At 43.5% G+C, this 15,962-nt stretch overlaps 1 protein-coding gene across 2 annotated transcripts in view; it reads left to right on the plus strand.

Annotated features, from left to right (window-relative positions):
* The window catches only part of LOC138959977 (integrator complex subunit 1-like), a 95,921-nt gene that overhangs the window by 67,312 nt on the left and 12,647 nt on the right, over positions 1-15,962 (plus strand). Inside the window, exons 25-39 of one of the 2 annotated variants that reach the window (XM_070331693.1) lie at positions 553-720; positions 952-1,063; positions 2,507-2,677; positions 3,677-3,928; positions 4,384-4,508; positions 5,105-5,164; positions 5,891-5,944; positions 6,440-6,535; positions 6,887-7,094; positions 8,308-8,440; positions 10,578-10,835; positions 12,017-12,104; positions 12,636-12,940; positions 14,028-14,157; positions 14,525-14,658. In XM_070331693.1, the coding sequence (XP_070187794.1) occupies positions 553-720; positions 952-1,063; positions 2,507-2,677; positions 3,677-3,928; positions 4,384-4,508; positions 5,105-5,164; positions 5,891-5,944; positions 6,440-6,535; positions 6,887-7,094; positions 8,308-8,440; positions 10,578-10,835; positions 12,017-12,104; positions 12,636-12,940; positions 14,028-14,157; positions 14,525-14,658 (2,294 nt within the window). The remainder of the gene's footprint in view (positions 1-552; positions 721-951; positions 1,064-2,506; positions 2,678-3,676; positions 3,929-4,383; positions 4,509-5,104; positions 5,165-5,890; positions 5,945-6,439; positions 6,536-6,886; positions 7,095-8,307; positions 8,441-10,577; positions 10,836-12,016; positions 12,105-12,635; positions 12,941-14,027; positions 14,158-14,524; positions 14,659-15,962) is intronic. The other variant, XM_070331694.1, reaches the window with a different exon arrangement.

Below are 15,962 nucleotides of genomic sequence, written 5' to 3' on the forward strand. Positions count from 1 at the left end.
TAGTGCATACAGGGCGGGGTTAGAGGGCGTTTGCCTGTTGCCTTGAGTGAGTACAGTGGTTAGAGCGCTTGTTTCACGCTGGCAGTCGTAGGTTCGATCCTATGTTATCCAGACAACAATCTTCATCGCATGTGTATGCTTGCATACATGTATCCAGAATGCCCAGATCAGCATCCATGCAAACACACTCACGGACACACACACACACACACACACACACACACACACACACACACACACACACACACACACACACACACACACACACACACACACACACACACACACACACACATGCACACGCATGTTCACATAGAAAATGGCTGACCTGAACAATTACCTTCAGAATGCAGGCATAGTAGATACTACCTTTGTTGACATAGATGTCCACGTCTTGCCCGCACCTTTTGCCACTAAGTCATATATTCAGGGTTAAACCCGGCTCAGAACGCTGTACAATGATTGGGGGGGAGGGGGGGGGGGGGGGGGGGGGGGGGAGAAACAGCAATGTGAAATTGTTCACAGTAACACAATTTTAACTATTTTGACCAGGACATCAGCCAGCTGATCGTGGAGCGGAACTCAGTGATGAACCACATCCTGCCTGACCTGACCACGGAGAGAGGCAGCGACTACGACACAAGTCTTGAGGCTTTCCTTCGTCTCTTCTACTGCTACCTGTCCAAGGCCCGGCGCCAGGAGAAGGGGGAATATTCTTGGGTGAGTTTGTGTGTGTGGATGGGGGGGGGGGGGGGGTATTGGGGTGTGTGAATGTGCGTGTTAGTGTGTCTGTCTGTCTGTCTGTCTGTGAGTGTGTTTTTGTGTGTGAGTGTATATGTCAGTGTGTGTTTGCATGGATGCTGGTCGGTGCATTCTACCAACATGGATGCCTACAAGCATTCGTGTGTAATGAAGATATAGTATACCCATGCTTATGTGCATATGTTTCAGTCCAACACCCAGGATCAGATTATCCTGCAGTGGAAGTCGGGAGAGTCGGCCACCATGCACATCCTGGTGGTCCACGCCATGGTCATCATTCTGTCCTATGGACTGCCCAAAGGTCAGTGTATGTTAGTTTGACTCACCTGGGAAATTGGTGAGTCTTAGTACTAAGCAGTGTCCATCCGTATGGCTGGTTGGCCGTAATGTTGAGGTTATCCCCGATGGGATATGATGAAGGCCGGGATGTACAGGGGTCAACTTAATGTGATGACTCAAAGACTGTATCCATGTCCCACCCCCGTGTCACCACAGTGGCACGTAAAAGACCTTGGTCATTCTGCCATAAGTACAGGTGGCCGATTACACCTAAACACGCACACACATGGGTAATGTGCTGCTAGCTTTCCACTGGAAGGAAGCGACTGAATTTCCCAGAGGATAAGAAAAGAAAAACTGTTGATGTCCATAATTCATAATCTATGAATATGGAAATTTCCCTGCCGGCACCACATCACATGGCTTTCGTAAAAGAGACACAAAGACATTGATTAAACAAGTCGCGTGAAGCTATAGAAAAACATTTAGTCAAGCTTTCGGCATCAAAGTAACAGATTAACACCAACAAACAATCATCGCAGCGACTATATTTAAGATAATCTTGACTAACCACACCTAAAGACAGAAACGGGTCACGCTCGTCTCCGCGTAGCGTGCAAACGCAGTACTTAGGCCTACTTAACCTATTTTCTGTCATTCTGAGCACATTTGTAGAGTCAACATGACATATGTATATATTTTTGAATTCAGGAGAAATTGAGGAATACGATGCAATCTTTTTAAAATCTGTTAGTGAAAATTCGATTTTAATGACAAATTTAATGAGCAAACTAATTAACTAGTTTTTAAGCCTCCAAGCTCAAATGCAATACCAAAGTCCAGGCTTCGTCGAAGATTACTTGACCAAACTTTTAACCAATTTGGTTAAAAAATGAGAGCGTGACAGTGCTGCCTCAACTTTCACAAAAAGACGGATATGACGTCATCAAAGACATTTATCGAAAAAATGAAGAAAACGTCTGGGGATATCATACTCAGGAACTCTACTGTGAAATGTCATGAATATTGGTCCAGTACTTTTCTCAAAATCGCTCTACACACTTGACTAAATGTAAAAAGTATAAAGAATTAAAAAAACAAGCAACATATGTTATAGGCACGTTTAATTGTGACAAAACAAAACAATACGGTCAAAGTGACAAAACAATACAGTTTTGTCACAATTAAACTTTCCTATCACATACCTTGCTTGTTTTTTGTTATTCTGAATTTTGGACCGTTGGCAGTCTTATTTGTTTTGGGATTTAAAAAAGCATAACCATACGTGAATTAAATCAAAGGGATAGTAAAGAAAAGGTACGGAAATTTCAAACTGTTATGTTTTCACTAGGATTGCCTGAGTGAGAAATCCTAAATGCCATATATTGTTCATGTCATGATAAAAATTGATTAAAGTGTTGTTTAAACCAAAGGAAAGAAAGTAAATGCACCATGCATGTTGCAGCAGATGGTGAGGCCCAGGACATGTACCGGAACATGCTGGAGATCTGGTTTCCCTGTGACGACAGCATGCCCAAGGCGTTCCTGCTCGACACGTCTGAGGAGGCTCTCCTGCTCCCTGATTGGCTCAAGCTGCGCATGATTCGATCTTCAGAACCCAGGCTCGTCAAAGCAGGTTTGATTACTTTTGGTTTTAATCTGTGTATTGTTTGTTGCCTTGTTTTTGAGTCACTTGAAAAAAAGTTACTCTATGTAATCGGTCAGTGTTAGTCTGTCCGGCCGGCCGGCCGGCCGGCCGTAGACACCACCTTAACGTTGGACTTTTCTCGGAAACTATCAAAGCGATCGGGCTCATATTTTGTTTAGTCGTGACCTCCAATGACCTCTACACTTTAACGATGGTTTCGTTGACCTTTGACCTTTTTCAAGGTCACAGGTCAGCGTCAAAGGAAAAATTAGACATTTTATATCTTTGACAAAGTTCATCGGATGTGATTGAAACTTTGTAGGATTATTCTTTACATCAAAGTATTTACATCTGTAGCCTTTTACGAACGTTATCAGAAAAACAAGGGAGATAACTAGCCTTTTCTGTTCGGCAACACACAACTTAACGTTGGGCTTTTCTCGGAAACTATAAAAGTGACCGGGCTCAAATTTTATGTGAACGTGACTCCCAGTGACCTCTACACTTTGACGTCTGCTTTGGTGACCTTTGACCTTTTTCAAGGTCACAGGTATGCTTCAGGTATGCATTGTGTTGTGAATAGCAATTTCTTCCTGTCCATCTGATGCCTCATATAATATTCAGAACTGCGAAAGTGACTCGATCGAGCGTTTGCTCTTCTTGTTTTAGATTGGGTTTTTTTTGGTTGTAGGGAGGTACTTTTTTGTAAGTTTTGAAGTATTCAAATTTCAAAGAAAAATTAAACTGATGAATAGTGTTAAAAGATTTTGGCTGAAATGATTAACTACATGTGTTTTAACAAATTTTTGTGGCTAATCATTTTTTTAAGCATTTTTGACCTGTATGTGGTTTATATGCAACCCCCTTTGGTTGTGCAAAATGCTCTCAACTCCAAACTCATTTATCATTGTGTCACAGTAACGGTAAACAGTGTATTTGCTCTCACTTCTACACATTACATGTATAATTTGCATCTTTACTTTTCAGCACTGTTTGAACTGGATCCGCGACAGCTGCTGCTGTTTGTCCAGTCGTTCGGCATACCTGTCAACAGCATGTCCTACCTGTTGGCCTACCTGGACAGGGTGTCCGAGTCGGACCCAGGGCACCTGAGCGAGATGTGTCAAACCATGGCTGACCCGACCTACATCTCTCGCATGATCAACGTTCAACGATTGCGCGGAGCGATGGCCGGAGAAAAGTTCTACAGTCTCTTGACAGGGGGCGCCTCCATGCCCAGTAAGGGGAAACATTTTTAAGGGTTTTCAGGTAGGGTGGTCGAGGGAGGGGGAGGGGAGGGGGGAGGGGGTAAAAAAGGGAGGGAGTCTTCTGTTTTTACTTAAAGGGGAGGAAGTCTTCTGGGTGGTTTTTTTTAAAGGGGGTAGGGGGATTACACTGTAATGGGACATGCAAAGGCGAGTCCTGTAAGCATTTGCTTTTCTTGTTAGAACTAGCACCAATATTTTTTTTAAATATGATGGAATTCTTGTGAAAAAAAGTCAAAAAAGTGACACCACGCTTTGGCTGGTTATTGAAAAATTTCTGAAGCTGCAGATTTCAAATTTGTCATGTATCCACCAGTAGCTATTTACAGTAATTTTTTTACCGATTTGATTATCAGATCCGATTCAGAGATATCAACATTTGTTACACACATAGATGAAATGTTGATGAAGTGACAACACGTGTTACAGACGTGGAAGTGAAGGAGGAGAAGATGGAGGTGAGCAAGCGAACACCTGACATCTGGCAGGTGACACAGCAGACAAAGGTCGAGTCCCCTCCCTCCGCTGCTGCTCTGGCCAAAGAGTTCTTCAAGGTAAGTCTGTGTCTACAAGTTTATACAGTGTTTATGGCCTGGTAGTAAAGACGACCACCTTCCATTTGGAAGGAATGTTGGTTCAAATACAGTCGAATCTGCCCATGCGACCAGCTCTTGATAATGAACACCTGCCTATTACAACCACCTCAAAGGATCCTGATGAGTATTTTTGTCTTATAATTTACCTTTCCATGGCGTCCACCTGTTGTAAACGGCCACTTTAGGTTGGTCCCGTGAGTGGTCGTTATTGATATTTTCGACTGTACGTAAAAGCCCACTCGTGCACGCAAGTGTAGGTGGGAGTTGCAGTCCAGGAACATAGAAGAAGAAGATGTAGTATATGTGAGTTTGGTTTGAATTTCCAGAGATTTGCGGTCATGGACAGACTAAACAGTAGCATGCTTGGTGTGGCAAGATTTAAGAAACAATAGACTGTTACATTGCAAAAGGTCTGGAGAACTGTGTAAAGCTTCTTATTTTCTCAAATCCAAAGCTCTTCATACATAAACAAGACATTTGATGATAAACTGATGTGAGCTATCACATGGCCTTTTTAGTTTTTAAACATTTTATGTTTTATTATTATTTTTCAGATGTTCAGCCCAGAAACAAAGCCACTGGATGCTAAAAAGCTATTCCAGCAGATTTTGAAGGTATGGATGAACATGAATAGCTTTTCAATTTATGATTGCTAGGCCAAGCTTTCAATTTTGAAAGCATGGAACAAATTATGATTCTTGTTACTGTTATGGTGGGATAAAACAGTCATACACATTAAAACCTGCATGTGCAAAACACAAGTGTATGTGGAAGTTACAGCACATGAAAGCAGCAGAAGAAGTTACTGTTGTTAAATTGTATAAGCTTCCTTTTCTGTGATTGTAGTTACCTTATCTGTTTTAAAGGCACTAGTGGCTTTTTAAGAAATTATTCACACACAAATTCCTACTAAGCACAGAAAGCAGCCAGACTTGACTTTTGGTAAGTGTCCATGCGGAGGAATGACCGTATTCCACAAAAAAGTCTGGCCATATCCGAGCTGTCAAGCGGAGGAATGACCGTATTCCACAAACAAGCCTGGCCATATCCGAGCTGTCAAGCGGAGGAATGACCGTATTCCACAAAAAAGCCTGGCCATATCCGAGCTGTCAAGCGGAGGAATGACCGTATTCCACAAACAAGCCTGGCCATATCCGAGCTGTCAAGCGGAGGAATGACCGTATTCCACAAAAAAGCCTGGCCATATCCGAGCTGTCAAGCGGAGGAATGACCGTATTCCACAAAAAAGCCTGGCCATATCCGAGCTGTCAAGCGAAATCGTTTTCAAAATATTCCCCAAATTCTGCTAAACATTCCCAAAATTCTGCTCAATATTCCAGGTGATATCAAGTGACAACGGAAAGGCAGTGTCTTTGCTACAGTCCATAGGAAAGGTGAGGAGTCAGTTAATGCTCATTCGTATGCCATGATATGTCATTACTGTGCTTAGAATGAAAGATTTCATGATTTCAGTAGTGCTCCATTCCTTTCCATGTGACAGTTTTGTCTGAAAAGAGATGAAGTCTGAAAATGGAGGTAAACCTCAGTACACGAATTCCGGAAATAACTGTCGGGTTTGTGTGGGTTGTGAAAGAGTGAATGCCCTTGCTTTTTACTCAGGGGGGAAAAACACTGGAGGATAAGCGAAGAATGTGCGGAAACTTGTGGACGGGAGCATGTGTGAAGTTATTTGTCAGAGGAAAAGCAAGGGTATTCACTCTTTCCGAATCCAGTCTCAACATGGTAAACTTGAAGACTTAAGCAAAGTGAAATGTACGAGAGCAGGGATTTAAAAGACAGGTATTCTAAATCAAAGGTAGGTAGAACAGAAGTGTTGCTGTAATGTTACTGCTGGGTAGTGTTTATATGTCCTGTTGTATTTATTACAGCGACTGGACTCCAATCAAGGGAAGGAATTTGCCACGCAGCTTATCAACAACCCAGCCAAGTCATGTCCCTTTATCAAGATTTTCATCACAAAACATGCGAGTACACAAAGTTCTTCTCATCAAGTCATAACTGGGATATTTAATTGAATTTTCTGCTGATTTTGCTGCATGACTGTCTTATCATGTGTATTTGTCTCGCGTTCTTTTGGGAAAGTTCACATGGGTAAGCTTAAAAGGACTTTCGCATGAATCAGATTTTCATGATGGAATACGCCACAAAGGTGTTCTGGCACTGGTCACCCAAAATCTTTCATTACCATTGTTGTTTTTTGATTGTGAGGTTTGGAACGTCAGCAGTCTATCTTATTTTGGATTTATTCAGTAAAACATTTATTTTATGGTTTATTCAAACATTACAACTTGATTATTACCATATTCCTTTTGCAGGCCTCTTTGCATGCCAGCCTAAAACCCGTGTTACAGACACTCCACAAGGCAGCGGGCCCAGACAACACATCGTCGCTAGTGGCCGTCGTGTCCCAGTTTCTCACGGCCCGGGCTGCGCAGAGACCTGTGTCCCGCATGCGCCAGGCCTCTATTGATCTAGACAGCTTCAAGTCCCACGGACAGATCAGTCCGCACGCTTTCGTGGAAGGTTAGTTTGTGTGGATGTTTGAGCTGCTGCTGCTAATGTTGATCCTGCCCTTGTGACAACCTCTCGAAAGCGACCACCTGCTCACAATGACCATTCTAAAGATCGTTCCAGACAAGTTGTTTTTTGAGTCACTTGAGAAAAAGTGACTATGTAATCGGTCAGTGTTAGTCTGTCCGGCCGGTCGGCCGGCCATCCGGCCGGCCGTCCGTAGACACCACCTTAACGTTGGACTTTTCTCGAAAACTATCAAAGCGATCGGGCTCATATTTTGTTTAGTCGTGACCTCCAATGACCTCTACACTTTAACGATGGTTTCGTTGACCTTTGACCTTTTTCAAGGTCACAGGTCAGCGTCAAAGGAAAAATTAGACATTTTATATCTTTGACAAAGTTCATCGGATGTGATTGAAACTTTGTAGGATTATTCTTTACATCAAAGTATTTACATCTGTAGCCTTTTACGAACGTTATCAGAAAAACAAGGGAGATAACTAGCCTTTTCTGTTCGGCAACACACAACTTAACGTTGGGCTTTTCTCGGAAACTATAAAAGTGACCGGGCTCAAATTTTATGTGAACGTGACTCCCAGTGACCTCTACACTTTGACGTCTGCTTTGGTGACCTTTGACCTTTTTCAAGGTCACAGGTATGTCTTGAAGGAAAAAAATTGAAATATCATATCTCTGAAACTATTCATCGGATTTGATTCAAACTTTATAGGATTATTCTTTACATCAAATTATTTACATCTGTATTGTGTTGTGAATAGCAATTTCTTCCTGTCCATCTGATGCCTCATATAATATTCAGAACTGCGAAAGTGACTCGATCGAGCGTTTGCTCTTCTTGTTCTTCTATATGATTCACTTTTCCATAGCGCCACCTTTTTATAATGACCACTTTTGGTCGGACCCTGGGCTGGTCTTTATAGACAGGTTTGACTGTACAGCCAAAAGCTTGTGCTTCAACCCTTTGCTACTTTCTTCGTACCGTCACATTTAGCTATGATGTCTTATGATTGCAGGTGTGTCAGGCATCACAGAAGGCGATCGCCTGTAACCCCTGGTGAAGCACTACATGCAGGAGTCACATTTAACTATGATGTCTTATGATTGCAGGTGTGTCAGGCATCACAGAAGGTGATCGCCTGGAACCCCTGGTGAAGCACTACATGCAGGAGTCACATTTAGCTATGATGTCTGATGATTGCAGGTGTGTCAGGCATCACAGAAGGCGATCGCCTGGAACCCCTGGTGAAGCAGTACATGCAGGAGTCGCTACAGCAGCAGAACACAGGAGATGCTATCAACGTGGCATGCAATATGCTGAGAAACTCACACACACAGTCAGTCCTTTTCTTAGGCTATTTTTATAGTGCTTTGTGTGTGCTTTGCATGTGTGTGTGTGTATGTGCGTGTATGTGTGTGTGTGTGTAGCTATGGCTGGGGGTGTGTGGGTGTGCATGTGTGTGTGTGTGTGGCTGGGTGGGTGTGTGCATGTATGTGTGTGTGTGGCTGGGTGTGTGCATGTATGTGTGTGTGTGGCTGGGTGGGTGCGTGCATGTATGTGTGTGTGTGTGTGGCTGGGTGGGTGCGTGCATGTATGTGTGTGTGTATGGCTGGGTGGGTGCGTGCATGTATGTGTGTGTGTGTGTGTGGCTGGGTGGGTGCGTGCATGTATGTGTGTGTGTGTGGCTGGGTGGGTGTGTGCATGTATGTGTGTGTGTATGGCTGGGTGGGTGCGTGCATGTGTGTGTGTGGCTGGGTGGGTGCGTGCATGTATGTGTGTGTGTGTGTGGCTGGGTGGGTGCGTGCATGTATGTGTGTGTGTATGGCTGGGTGGGTGCGTGCATGTATGTGTGTGTGTGTGTGGCTGGGTGGGTGCGTGCATGTATGTGTGTGTGTGTGTGGCTGGGTGGGTGCGTGCATGTATGTGTGTGTGTGTGTGGCTGGGTGGGTGCGTGCATGTATGTGTGTGTGTGTGGCGTGCATGTATGTGTGTGTGTGTGGGTGGGTGCATGCATGTATGTGTGTGTGTGTGGCTGGGTGGGTGCATGTATGTGTGTGTGTGTGGCTGGGTGTGTGCGTGCATGTGTGTGTGTGTGTGTGGCTGGGTGGGTGCGTGCATGTATGTGTGTGTGTGGCTGGGTGTGTGCGTGCATGTATGTGTGTGTGTGTGGCTGGGTGGGTGCGTGCATGTATGTGTGTGTGTGTGGCTGGGAGTGTGCGTGCATGTTTGTGTGTGTGTGTGGCTGGGTGGGTGCGTGCATGTATGTGTGTGTGTGTGTGTGGCTGGGTGTGTGCGTGCATGTATGTGTGTGTGTGTGTGTGGCTGGGTGGGTGCATGCATGTATGTGTGTGTGTGTGTGGCTGGGTGGGTGCGTGCATGTGTGTGTGTGTGGTTGGGTGGGTGCGTGCATGTATGTGTGTGTGTGTGTGGCTGGGTGGGTGCGTGCATGTATGTGTGTGTGTGTGTGGCTGGGTGGGTGCGTGCATGTATGTGTGTGTGTGTGGCTGGGTGTGTGCGTGCATGTATGTGTGTGTGTGTGTGGCTGGGTGAGTGCGTGCATGTGTGTGTGTGTGTGGCTGGGTGGGTGCGTGCATGTATGTGTGTGTGTGGCTGGGTGGGTGCGTGCATGTATGTGTGTGTGTGTGTGGCTGGGTGGGTGCGTGCATGTATGTGTGTGTGTGTGTGGCTGGGTGGGTGTGTGCATGTATGTGTGTGTGTGTGTGGCTGGGTGGGTGCGTGCATGTATGTGTGTGTGTGTGTGGCTGGGTGGGTGCGTGCATGTATGTGTGTGTGTGTGGCTGGGTGGGTGGGTGTGCATGTATGTATGTGTGTGTGGCTGGGTGTGTGGGTGTGCATGTATGTGTGTGGCTGGGTGTGTGGGTGTGCATGTATGTATGTGTGGGTGTGGCTGGGTGTGTGGGTGTGCATGTATGTGTGTGTGTGGGTGTGCATGTATGTATGTGTGTGTGTGGCTGGGTGTGTGGGTATGTATGTGTGTGTGTGTGGCTGGGTGTGCAGGGATGGCCAAATCCCAGAATTTTAACTGGCCAGCCGGGCGAGTAACTGCAAGAGAGTCACTAGCCTGTCAGAAATTTCGCTGGCCCGGTGCATACCAAAGTTGCTCCATCTGATTTGAATCTCGATATCACAACCAAAAATGTTGCATTTGACCCGAATTTTTACTGGCCAGCCGGGCGAGTTACCAGGCGGTTTTTACTAGCCCAGCGGATTTTTTACTCACCCCTGGCGACCGGGCGGACGATTTGGCCATCCCTGGTGGGTGTGGGTGTGGGAGGGTGTGTGTGTGTGTGTGTGGCTGGGTGTGTGTGGGTATAGTCTTGTGTTGTGTAATGCTTTATGAAGTAAAAGAATGAGTTAGTGAGTGTGTATATAGTGTGTTTGTATTTGGACAACTGCGAGTTATTATCGAGTTTTATCTAGCTTTTTGTTTAACTTTTTCGTTTGTGATCCAGGTCATCCAACACCTCCTCCTCTTCCCTGCTAACGGACTGGCTGGAGCTGCTGGATCCTGAGATCGTCAACAAGAAGCCAGACCTCCAGGAACAGCTGGTCTTTGGCTCCGACCCCATGACCCCCCTGGCAGGGGCAGAGAACTGTGACAAGAAGAGGAAGGGCAACCCCTACTTACTGGCCCTGTTGACCCACCAGAGCCAGTGGGCAACGCTGAACCGCTGTCTGGATAGGGTTCTGCAGCGAGAAAAGTTGACTGAGTGAGTTCACTGATCCTCTTCTTTCTCATTAATCATTGTTCATGTCGTCACAGGCAGAGCTGCCAACGTAGTGTGCTACGTTGTTAGAGCAATTGCTTCGCCAAGCTAAAGATTGCTTCGCTTCAACAAATAATCACAAGCATGCAACAGTTTTCTCTTTTTTGCTTCCCACTCTGTGTAGCCGTCACAAAATAGGTCACAAACATCGTCGCCACTTTAAGTGGCACTAATGGGCATTTTCTGTTTCTGCATTCTCATGAAACTTTAGTAAAATTGTCTATTCTTGTGCAAGATGGCATAAATGCTGGTGTTGGAATTTGTTTTTGTGAAAATGCTACACTTAAAGGCATACTAACGCACTCCCGTGTTTACAAAGTGTAGTTTGCCCACAATCGATGTCAAACGCACCTTAAGACCATATAATGACGATACGTCACCATGCGCGGACCATAATACATGCATTACAGCTTGTTCTAGCCTCTGAAAAAGTGAGGATGTCAACAAAGCCGCGGTGTTCTCTCCCTTGCATCAACGTTACATGTGTTGCCAAATCTATAAATAGGACGATCCAGATCAAAATGAAAATTCAAATATCTCAACATTGAAGGGGTCCTAGACCACAATATTTTGCAGGGAACTTAATTTAGTCTGTCTCCAGCTGTTGGTAAAGCAATTAGCGTGTATAGTCATCGAGTACATATGGCTTTAAACACCATTTGCAATGCTGAAAATTAAAAAAATCCTAAATGACTACACTTGAGGCTTGACAAGGGTTGGCAGGTGTGTACAGGCCTTGTGATGCACCTAGGACGGTAACACTGTCACCAACACAGGAAGATAACAGCCAAAGGGACTGGAAATATCCTTATTCTTTTCTCTGCCATCTCTCTTTCTTTTGAATTGTCTAATACCAAATGGATTTAGAGTGAAAACTAATGACTGCGTCTTCACCATTGACAAACAGATGAATAAAATGAGATTTTTTTGGTGATTGTACAGTGGTTTTGCTTGAAATTTATACACTATTCTGTATAGGGGTGTATTCTCAAAGTGATTCATTCTATGAAACTGAAATCTTCACTTTTGATTTGAATTGTCATTTCGAGTTTGATGTGCTAGCTGTGGAGATGAATTTTAAAATGTCAAAAGTTTTCTTGAATGTCCTATCAATTGTTTTGCAGGTTGAACCCAACATCAGTGCTAGACTTTGTTGGAGCGTGTCGAGACATTCCCAAAATCTGGCAGGGACGAGAACTGAAAACTCTCCAGGTATTATAGAATATAGTTTTGTTTTACTCATGCTTGCATATCTGTCAGCAACTCAGGTTTGGATAAACAAACAAGATGGGAACACTCTCGTACACATGCATACATGCAAAGGAGTGCCCACACACATCAAGATTGCTCAGAAGCCCAAGGGGGTTTGTTGTTTTGTGAGCCCACGGTAGATATTTGTATCCGTTCAATGACAAGTCATCTAATAAACAAAGGGAAGTAAGCACTCTAAATGCATACAACATGTGTAATACAGTAAGTGAGAGTTATTAATCCTTGCAGCTGGGAGAATAACAAGCATTGGAATGAACAAGCAACTTTCATCCTCTTTTTTTGTTCAATGACTGATTAGAGTTCCTCTTGGTCACATTTCTGAAGTGTTCAACATAACCAGCCAGAAAACTTGAATAGAAATACATGTAAAGACAATATTTTCTGAAACATTTTTCAGAGATTTTAAGAACAGTAACAATGTTAGCATTTTCAATAAACCTAAATTCTGACTTTTTTTAATTTAATCTACAGAATGACACCTCAGAAGATGTTTTTGACTTCACCATCGAGCAGCTGCTGGCTGTTGTCGACTTCATTGTGCTGGAGGCCTCTCAGTCACATGACATGTCACATGACCAGCATACAACCAATGGCCACTTCACACCTGGCACACATTCCCAGAATGGAGCCAATCAGAAGCCAGCCAAGCCTGTCAGTCACGAAGAGGGAGGAGTCAGTAAACGCCTTGACTTGCTGTTGGCTTGCATCTGTGAGAATGACGCCAGAATCAGAGCCATTGTGTCACACATTCAGAGCAGGGGGCCTCTTGTATCCAGGTAAAGAGTCTGTTTGCACAATTTGTAGAGACTTTCAACAGATTACTTTGTTTTTAAATAGACAAACTCTGGAAATAACTTGTGTTTTTGACTCACATGCGAAGCAAAAGTGAGTCTATGTACTCACCCGAGTCGTCCGTCCGTCCGGAAAACTTTAACGTTGGATATTTCTTGGACACTATTCAGTCTATCAGTACCAAATTTGGCAAGATGGTGTATGATGACAAGGCCCCAAAAAACATACATAGCATCTTGACCTTGCTTTAAGGTCAAGGTCGCAGGGGCCATAAATGTCTAAAAAACAGCTATTTTTCACATTTTTCACATTTTCTCTGAAGTTTTTGAGATTCAATACCTCACCTATATATGATATATAGGGCAAAGTAAGCCCCATCTTTTGATACCAGTTTGGTTTACCTTGCTTCAAGGTCAAGGTCACAGGAGCTCTTCAAAGTTGGATTGTATACATATTTTGAAGTGACCTTGACCCTGAACTATGGAAGATAACTGTTTCAAACTTAAAAATTATGTGGGGCACATGTTATGCTTTCATCATGAGACACATTTGGTCACATATGATCAAGGTCAAGGTCACTTTGACCCTTATGAAATGTGACCAAAATAAGGTAGTGAACCACTAAAAGTGACCATATCTCATGGTAGAAAGAGCCAATAAGCACCATTGTACTTCCTATGTCTTGAATTAACAGCTTTGTGTTGCATGACCTTGGATGACCTTGACCTTGGATCAAGGTCACATGTATTTTGGTAGGAAAAATGTGTAAAGCAGTTCTCAGTGTATGATGTCATTGCTAGGTTTAGTTATTTGACCTTGACCCTGAAGGTCAAGGTCATGTAAAGGTCAAGGTTAACCATGTGAGTGTATGGGCTTTGCCCTTCTTGTTATTGGTTGTGAAAGTGTTATGGACCCTGTCAGTCCTTACCTATTCAGAATTCTTAAAGAGAACTAATGCTATTCAGCTCTCTGACTTGAATATTAGATTTCTCTGCAAATAAGCAGTGATTTTCAGTAACACTACACTGTTTTATTGATAGCAGTATTTTCTGATTTATTTTCTGTGTTTAGGGAGGAAGAGCGATGCTACCTGGAGCTACTACAAGAGCTGTACCTGCATTTTCCTTACATCCTGGCCTGGCTGCCCGCTGATGGGGTGCTCTCCGCTGACTGGATGGTGTCAGACCAGATACATTCACAGGTAACACTATCATGTTAGGCATACACACAGTGACACACGCAATGTGAAGCAACTCCTTTATCAAGCTAAAAAGGCTGTGAGAATAGACGTTTTCCGGAAACAACTCCGTCAGGATTTACAAGCGAAAGGAAGTTGCGCCACGCTAACAAAACCTGGTACATGTACAAACAACCTTAACAGGAAACACATGTTCGACCAGTTAAAACAATGATCGCAGAAAATAACTGACTTGGGGGGAAAAAAAGCTAAAGCCTTACTGCATGGCAGCTCACTTTCTCCAGTGAGAAAGCAGTCCAAATGTGTGTGAGGGTAACCTGACAGGACTATGATTATGCTACCTTATCCTCATCCTCATCCTCATGTTTAGCTGGACACGGTGGCCCAGAGACTGATCGGCGTGCTGGGGAAGGCCGGACCAAGCAAGGCCGTGGAGGATCGGATGTGTGACGCAAACATCGCCTGCCGCAAGCTGGCCGCTCGTCACCCCATGCTTATTCTCAGGTGACCCACTGTTTGCATTGGCTTCAGTTATGCTATGCCATTCTTGTCATGACGTCATGATACATTTTCTGAAGGAACATTGGTGTAATCTCACATTTTGACACCGCAGTGGCAGGCAAAAGACCTGTGATTCTGCCAAAAGTGCAGGTGGCTGATTACCCCTAAACACACACACACCTGGATAGCGCGACTCATTGCTGCTAGCTTTCCACTGGGAGGAAGCAACCCAAATTTCCCAGCAATAGGATAATAAAGTAAAGTCCCATAATCTTACCTTTCTTTCCCACTTTTCTTTAGATTATTAGTTGACTTTTTATATTTAGTCAAGTTTTCACTAAATATTTTAACATCGAGGGGGAATCGAAACGAGGGTCGTGGTGTATGTGCGTGTGTGCGTGTGTGTCTGTGTGTCTGTGTGTGTGTGTAGAGCGATTCAGACTAAACTACTGGACCGATCTTTATGAAATTTGACATGAGAGTTCCTGGGTATGAAATCCCCGAACGTTTTTTTCATTTTTTTGATAAATGTCTTTGATGACGTCATATCCGGCTTTTCGTGAAAGTTGAGGCGGCACTGTCACGCCCTCATTTTTCAACCAAATTGGTTGAAATTTTGGTCAAGTAATCTTCGACAAAGCCCGGACTTCGGTATTGCATTTCAGCTTGGTGGCTTAAAAATTAATTAATGACTTTGGTCATTAAAAATCTGAAAATTGTAAAAAAAAATAAAAATTTATAAAACGATCCAAATTTACGTTTATCTTATTCTCCATCATTTGCTGATTCCAAAAACATATAAATATGTTATATTCGGATTAAAAACAAGCTCTGAAAATTAAATATATAAAAATTATTATCAAAATTAAATTGTCCAAATCAATTTAAAAACACTTTCATCTTATTCCTTGTCGGTTCCTGATTCCAAAAACATATAGATATGATATGTTTGGATTAAAAACACGCTCAGAAAGATAAAACAAAGAGAGGTACAGAAAAGCGTGCTATCCTTCTTAGCGCAACTACTACCCCGCTCTTCTTGTCAATTTCACTGCCTATGCCGTGAGCGGTGGACTACGAGTATACGGTCTTGCTGCGTTGCATTGCGTTCAGTTTCATTCTGTGAGTTCGACAGCTACTTGACTAAATATTGTATTTTCGCCTTACGCGACTTGTTTTATTTTGATCTGATTTTGTTGTGAAACTGAAAAGGTATTAGCATTATTTTGACCTTGACAGTACCTGTACAAGACATTTTCTGTGTAGATATAATTATACATAACCACGTTAAATTTGAGCAAAACTTG

The sequence above is a fragment of the Littorina saxatilis genome, linkage group LG2 (genome assembly GCF_037325665.1).
Source record: "Littorina saxatilis isolate snail1 linkage group LG2, US_GU_Lsax_2.0, whole genome shotgun sequence".
Taxonomy (NCBI): Eukaryota; Metazoa; Mollusca; class Gastropoda; order Littorinimorpha; family Littorinidae; genus Littorina; species Littorina saxatilis.